Raw genomic sequence first — 8,056 nt, 5'->3', positions numbered from 1 at the left:
GTTTCTTCATCAAATTTGATACTTACACATCTCTGATACAGAAATCAGAATGACACTTATGGCTTTCAGTCTGGCAGAAGCAATCAGTAGTTTCTTTCTGCCAACCAAAAATCAGTCAAGGCCAGAGGACAAACCAAGACGTTGTTTAGGGCAAAAGAAGAAACACAAATGTTTTATAAAAGGGTAATTTAGATAGGTGAGGAAGTTTGTGCACACTCCTTGCAGAGCTATTGGTATTTAAGTGGGGATCATACCTCCATGACTACCTCATTTGCATGACAAAAATACAGAGAAGGGATAAACGAGAGCGCTAGGAGTTTTAAGAGAAGCTAATCTGAAACACAGGAGAGGAAGTTTTCCGGTTTCACAAATCACTCTGATGGGGATTCTCTGCTAGAAAGAGCAACCCTGCTTTCTCCTGTTTCACTAAATAGTAACTCCAGTAAATAGTAACTCCAACTTTGTTCATCAGACATTCTGGTCAGGTATGGGAAGCGACCATCCGGGCAGGCTGGGGGTTCTCCAGTGAAGAAGGTTTCTAAAAGCCTGGTTAGACAAACATCACTCTGGGACAAGTTAGGCAGAGCCAATAACCCTCGCTTTGGGGAAAGGACTGGGCTACAGGTCAGCCCATAGCTGATCATTCAAACTCAAACATTGTCATGTAAACGTATAACTACTCAGCGCTGCAAATTTTGCCAAATTTTTATTGGATTGTAATGAAAACCACTGTGGCAACACTGTAATAATAATAATAAAAAAAAGCCACAGAATGTTTCTTTCATAAACATCAATAGTCCTTCAATTTAAAAGTTGGGGGTCATTGGGAGCGATGATTCTTAAAAGTCCCTTTCAGACCTCTTTTGTACAGTTCTGCAATAAGGATTTATTGTGCTATTTTGAAAATATGCAAGCCCAAACACCTCTAACTTGTAGCTTGCTGTTGTGCAACCATGAAGGACAGTTTGTGTTCCTAAGAATTACAGAGCAGGCTTTTGTTAGTTATTTTAAAAGGCTTCTCAGCAGCAGTGGGTGTCTAGAGCAACAACGAAGCATTTTTGGATAAAGCATTTCACCCAGCTACAGGGAAAAAAAAATCTAACCAAATTCTGTAATTTTAAAACATAGCATCAAATTTTTAAGGGTCCTCCTGGTGTTTATTACTAAACACTCAGGTTTACTAAAAGTGATAGCGACTACTTACAAAAAGCCAGTCCTGAAGTGACATTGAGGACTACTATTATGGAAAAAGGATTATTTTTCCTCACTCTGAAACTGGCTGTAAAAAATGCTGGCAAATCTGCATTGCCTGCTTGGATTTTGCTCGCAGCAGCAGCAGCAAAGAAAAATATTCTTATAAATGCATGAAAATGAGCTTGGATCCAAAGATCAGTCGGGAAACTGAAGAACTAGTGATTTTGGTTTTTATAAACCAATTAGATTTCGAAGCCACTTCTGTTGTAGATAACTGTTTTCGGTGACTCTTCCACATCCAAAATGCTTTTCACTAAAGATGGACTTAAGCTTACTTTCCTCACAGCTCAAGCAGTGAGCACAGCTTTGACTTGCGACTTAAAAGAGACTATGCTGCAGCACTTGAAGCAGCAAAGCACAAACACAGGTCAATTCCTGGCCACTACCCATTGCTATGCCATAAACTAGCCTAAAATTCCAAAGTCAGGATCACATGGAATCACCTCCATCCATCTCCCGTGTCATAAAGATGCATATTTATAAGATCAATAGCTTATGTCAGCTTGGCATGTTGGATGTTATCTCCCACGACTTCAGCAAACTGCTATTACCCACACGGGGTAAGTCAGACAGGAACTACTTCTATGCTCACATGACTGCATGCACTTAGCTCCCAAATGTGTTACCTAAAAAGAGGAATTATAGAAACAAGCCCAGATTATCCTTCCTGGCCTCAGTTCTGTAAAGGCCTGCACTCTCCTCTCCACGACAATTTTTCTGCTGCAGGGAGATTACCAACAGCAATYTACACGAAGAACTTCCCCTTATAAAATATTTATTCACAAAGAAATCCAGAAATGGAAAAATACACAAACATTTCATGAAAATGCATAGGCTATTATGTGCCATTAAGTCTTTAAGCGCAGCAGCATTTGATCTTGCACATACTGGAAAACCTTCGTCAGGCACAACTTTCAATGAGCCTCCTGTGGCAGGACAGCTGGCCCTTGGCCCCTCAGGCAGAAACGCCAAGGTGCTTTGGGATCCAACACCTGGGTCTCTCCCAAAGCCTTCAGAGAGGGAGATTTCGCTCCTCTTTTCCAAGGAACACCCAGGCATGCTTTGTACTCGAGGTCCTTTACCCTGTTTGACACACCTGCTATCCAAATACATCTCCAGTTACAGTAACAGCTCMTACAAGATTTGGATATGAAATCCTGAAGGTTTTGTTTCATGTCCACTCCGCCCTTGCAGTGATTCCCAAAGAGGGAGCGCTCAGAACCACTGAGCCCCAGCCCCTCTTCTAAGTTATTCCTCCAGGGCCACCTTCTACAGATATTTGAAAACACCCCTAAAATGTTTAATATTTACTTTCAAAGAATGACCATTCTGTTGACCTCAGGAATTGCTTCCTGTCTCCCATTTATCCAATAAGATTTGCACAAAATCTAGACTTAAGGACAGCTACATCTATATAGGAAAATAACTACTGTGCTGTTTAGCAAGTTCCAATTCCAGTCGCATCCTTTGGCAGAAATGACACTTAGGGTGTTTTACTGATGGATCAGAAGGAAGGAAACAATTCATTTGCTCTGTCTCTTCATTATTAGCCCAAATTTCACAATCAGAATTTCGCAAGGGAAAACAGATGGCTCAGACTAATAACGGGGGACAGTTTCCATCAAAGTTGCTGCTTTTGATTCAGCCCAGACTGACACATTGTTACTTCCTGATGCTCCTCTGTAAAATGAGCTGAGGAGTTCAACATAGGCCCCACTGTAGAGTTGTCTCCATCACAAAAGCTGCCCACATCACATGAAAACACTCTCCCCTCCGCGCAGAATCAAGGCACCCTGATGGGGCAGGCAAAAGGGAAGGAGAGAACAAGGCAKTATTTGAGACCTGCAAGGCAACTTCAATTGTTGCATGGATAAACAGAGGTTATTCTCTGCACTAATACTGCATGCAAAAACTGCCGAAACACAGCAAACAGAATCCCTGAAGTCCAATGAAGAGTAGCTGCTACACCTCTATGTATAACTTTATGAGGAAAAAAATATATATATAGATATATATATCAGGGCAGTTTGTACCACACTTTTTTTTTCACATCACTGGGGTTCCCCAAAGAATGGGGAAAATGGAATAGCACTTCCCAGGAGGTTGGAATGCAAAYGGCAAGATGAAACATAAGGAATTACACTTCTTTTTTCCCCATACAGATTTGGTACTGTAAGTATGAATTTGGAAGACTAATAAGTATTTATTACCCTTTCAGAAAAGCCTCGCATATTCTTCCAGCCACAGGGGAAACACTAGAACTGCAAATCCTCAGGAGTGGTACGAGTAAGCTGTAAAGATATCCTGTGATGAAAWCTATTACTTTTTTAATACACTTGCCATCTGCCTTTAAAAGTTTGCACTTGTCTAATCCAAAGATGATATACAGAAAAATTCCCATTAATGGGCAAGGAGTCTGGCCTTTCCCAAAGGCAACTCATCTTTCTTTTCTGTGACAGAGTGTAGATCTCTCAGTRTCCCCCAGTGCAGCTTCATGTTCCTCAGGCTTTCAACCATCCATATCTGTGAACTTTCTCTTCCCATAGTTCTGAACCAGACTGGAAGCTGTGATTTGAGAAGCCTGTCCCTTCTCCCAGCACTGAAAGTCATTCAACCCTTTCTGGCCAGCTCGAAATAAGGCTCGCTCCAATTCATCCAGTCGAGCCACCAGTGCTGAYGTGTCTTCGTTGTAGGCATTCTGAGAGGAGTCCATAATACGACGAAAACGGCTAATAAATGTCTAAAGAAGATAAGCAGAATTACTGACAGATAATACAAAGATTTCTCCAGTTCAGCTGCTAGAGACCTGAGCTTTTGAGACCAAAAAGCCAAAGATGTAGGCCTAGACCCATCTGTTCACAACTAGGCAAAGACCTGTCAATGGCCAGCAAGGCTATTTGCTCATAGCACCTATAAACCCTGGGCACAAAAAGCAGACCATTTCCTGCTTGAGTTACAATCTACTCCATCTCACTTCACAAGCAATCATTGGCTTTAGAAAAAAGTTGCAAGAATCTCATGCCACACTGACTGCTGTACGAACACACAAGCTGCAACTTATGAACTGCCTGGAGGTTAAGCCAAAATTGTCACTGTAAAGAACGCAGAATGCTGATAAAATCTTAACCAGGAATCAAATTTTAAAAACTAAATCTACAACTATTTAATATCTTAAAAAGCTAAGCATTGAGACTCATATTTAAAGATTTTATTCCCAAAAGCAAAGATGAGGAAGACAAACAAGAGTTAACATTCCCTGGAGAATTTTGCTTCATTATTTCAGAAAAAGTTCAGAAACACCAGAATTGTAATAGTCTAGAGCCTTTACTTATTAGTTATAGCATATATATTCTACCACTCTCATTTTGCTTTTTGAGTACTTCACAAGCACTAAATAGTTATGCTTCATTCATGTCTTTTAATTCTAGTTCCTAAATATTTGTGTGGGGGAGGGTAATATTTTTTTTCTTTTTTTGTCTTAGTAAAGCAAAAGCAGACCCTCACACATTTTGTTTTCTTTTTTTTTCCTGTCAACGTGCGACCTGTGCTAAAGTGGCTCTCTTCCCGAGACATATATTAGCAGAAAGCCAAGGAAAGCTGTGGTCATCTTCTCCATACAGAAAGCAAGCTTTCAATGGAAAACTCCAAGAAAACATCAGTGCTTTAAAGTCTCTTTGCATTAGCCTTAAAAAAAAAAGCCAGCAGCAATAGTCCTAGACTACTTAGAAAGCTGGCTAAAGAAATCTCAGAGCTGTTAGTGGTTATCTTTAAAAGCTCAAGGAGGACAGAAGAGGTCAYAGAAGTCCAAAAAGAGACAAAGATGTTATTTATCTTTTACAAGAGAAATGGGAGAGAGGGAGGGAGGAAGGAAGAGCCAGGGAATTATACATCCATCAACTTARTATCAGTTCCTGGAAACATATTGGAACAATTAAACTATACATAAAATTCTGGAAGAAAATAAAGAGAAGAACAACAGCCAACACAAATTTGTCAAGATCGAACTTCTACAGACCAACCTAATTTCYCATTATGGCACGATATTGAGCCTTAAAAAGAGAAGAAAAGCAGCAAGTAGAAAGACGTCTGTCATGAGGCATATGCATAAGATACAGCTAAACCACTCTTTAGCTGAAAATAYAGGGTGGGTAGAGACATTTATTGGTAACTTTTATCTGGAAGGGAAAAATATATTGGAGTGGGGTTCTACACGGGTCTAACTGAAACCAAATACAATCTGGTATTTTCATTAATGAGCTTAATAAYAGGATAGAGATTATGCTTATTAAGTTTGCCAACAACGTCAGAGAGGAGGAGGAAGAGGAGGAATGACTGCAAKCAAGCTTTAGGGGAGAACTATAATTCAGAATTATCCTGACAAGTTAGAGATATGGTCTGAAAATAACAGGATGCAATTCCTCTGGGACTAGTGCAAGGTTTTACATTAAGGCAGAAGTAACAAACCGTGCAAATACAGGATGAAGAATGGTCTGGGTATGCAATCTGTACCGTTTTACTGTGGGCCACAAGCTGAATGTGCATCAATGTCATGCTATTATGAAAAACCAGAATGCTACACCAGAACAAAGAAAGTGCAGCATGGCCGAGCAAATTCACAAAGTAACCTTTTTTGTTTTCATCAGTACAAGGCAAGGCTGAAGCAGGAGAATAAAYGCTGTTCAGAGCACTGTACTTCAAAGTAGATGCTGGAAAGCAGATCAACTGGAAAGACTCCAGGAATGCACAATAAGGACAAGCAGCATCTAGAAAGCATGACCCACAATGAGATACTAAATGAATTGGGACCATTTATTCCAGCACAGAGAAAAACCAGGATTGGAAACACACTCAGTGTTCAAATACATAAAAGCCTACTGCAGGAAGGAAGGGAATAATTTGTTCACTGTGTTTACTCTGGATGGAACAAATAGAACAGAGCTTATATTGGGGCAAAGGAGATTTAGTTTAGACAATAGGGGAAATCTTCTAAGACTAGAATAGTGAAGCACTGAAACAAGATTGCCTAGGGARGTTGTGAAGTCTCTCATCATTAGAGAGCTTTAAAAACAGGTTAGATAAATAGAAGTAATAYAGGGTGAATTCATTCTATTTTGTAGCCATGGCACAGACTAAATAATCTCACATCTTCTCTAGTCCTCTTTTGTTGTATGAAATACTGTATTTACAATAGAAWATTTCAAGCTAAAACTCCACTCCTGGATGCATGCTTGGGGCTCCCATTGACTGCACCAGGCTCTGTATATGACAAAAAGGATCATATAGCTTGATCTGGAAATCCTCACTCAAGCCAAAAGTCACCCGGATTAAAACAGGGTATTTTTCCTGGGTATTGCAGAGCAGCTGGGAACAAGAACAAGAGGGAAAAGCATCAAATGAAATTCCAAGACTTCATTTAGTTACTTGCCTGCAAGATAGTCTGAGCTATCTCAGGATTCTCTGGGTTCTCAAAGTTCAGGAGCTGGGAGCCAAATCCGTAGTAGTATGGMCCCATTTTATGCAGATCAACCACGTTGGCATCAGCACTGAACACTGTCCTCCAGGCTTCCTTATAAATCTTTGGCAGTTCCATGGAAATTATTCTTCTCTTGCTGTCATGTAAGCCTTTAGCAAGCCAGAGAGGTATTTCCAGCTTTGATCCCTGCGTAAATATGACAAACAGAAGTAGTCCTCCCCAGGAAAACACGTATAAAGCAACCCCTGAGCTTTACTTTAATAATGAAGAATCCAGTATTACGGAAAGCTTGCAAACCGGGTGTACGGGCCAGGCAACGATTCCACCAGAGTCCAAAGCAAGAATGCTGGGGGGGGGGAATCAATACCTCCTAGGGTTCTCGCCTCTTTCTAACACTTCAGGGAAGTAAAACTCCAAAATGTTTAAGACGCRAAGAGAAACTCTAGCCACGTCAATGGGCTCCGAGGCCGCTCCGTGCAGACACAGGACGTGCCAGACGGGCGCTTTCTTCCTTTACAGCGTCTTCTCCGATTTCACCAAGAACCTCAAGGGCCCCATGCTGCGACCAGAGCAGGGCACAGGCTTCTGTACCAAAACCACACGCAGCCCGGGRCACCGGACTGCAAAGCCACCGCGGCCGATTCCCGGTCTAACGAGGGGCAGAGGGGGAACCCGCCGCAGCCCGGGGGGGCGGCGCCTACAGCTCCCAGCGTGCCCCGCGCCGCCGCACAGGCGCCCGCCCCGCCCGCGCCCCGCGGTGGCTGCTGGGAGCTGTAGTTCCCGCTGCCCTCGCCCGACGGTTACCTCCGGGATGGAGTCGCCCGAGCCGGCGCCGGCCGCTTGGCCCAGCGCGAAGGCCAGGCGGGGCAAGTTGCTCTCGGCGCGGCCCGGCAGCTTCTCCTGCGACATGAGGATGTCGTCCAGCGACAGGAAGTTCTCCTCGGGGCCCAGCCCGGGGCCCACGGGGAAATACGCCTCAGACATGACGGGACGAGCGAGCGCCGAAGCGGCTCGGGCCGCGGCGCAGCACTCGCCGCGCGGCTCCCGGGCCCGCCGACAGGGCCTATCAGCTGCGGCCAGACAGCGCGCCCCGGCGCATGCGTGCTGGGGACTCCCGCCCATGGCCCTCAGGAGACAGGAGCAATCGATTGACGACCGCAGGATGGACACCGATAGCCGCCGCCGAGCCGGCTCCAGGGGAGGGGTCGCGGCGGTGCGGCCCGTGCCCGTGCCCGACCCCGCACCGGGAGAGCTCAGAGCACGGTGCTCCCCGCCCCGCCCCGCGCTGTCGCGCGCCCCTCGCGCCGGGGCGCCTGCGGGGGCCGGGGG

At 44.1% G+C, this 8,056-nt stretch overlaps 1 protein-coding gene across 1 annotated transcript; it reads right to left on the bottom strand.

Annotated features, from left to right (window-relative positions):
* Positions 1-2,012: 2,012 nt before the first annotated feature.
* On the bottom strand, positions 2,013-7,836 carry GINS3 (GINS complex subunit 3). Its single transcript, XM_085315213.1, has 3 exons — positions 7,532-7,836; positions 6,680-6,913; positions 2,013-3,994 (listed from the first exon to the last, which is right to left on the bottom strand). Exons 1-3 carry the CDS (start codon positions 7,709-7,711, stop codon positions 3,764-3,766), a joined length of 645 nt encoding a protein of 214 aa, XP_085171339.1. The 5' UTR covers positions 7,712-7,836; the 3' UTR covers positions 2,013-3,763.
* Between the last annotated feature and the right edge of the window lie 220 nt (positions 7,837-8,056).

Source organism: Rhea americana, unplaced genomic scaffold, assembly GCF_003343005.1.
Source record: "Rhea americana isolate MKP2758 unplaced genomic scaffold, rheAme1 scaffold_421, whole genome shotgun sequence".
Taxonomy (NCBI): Eukaryota; Metazoa; Chordata; class Aves; order Rheiformes; family Rheidae; genus Rhea; species Rhea americana.
This window is presented reverse-complemented; position numbering and strand designations above follow the sequence as displayed.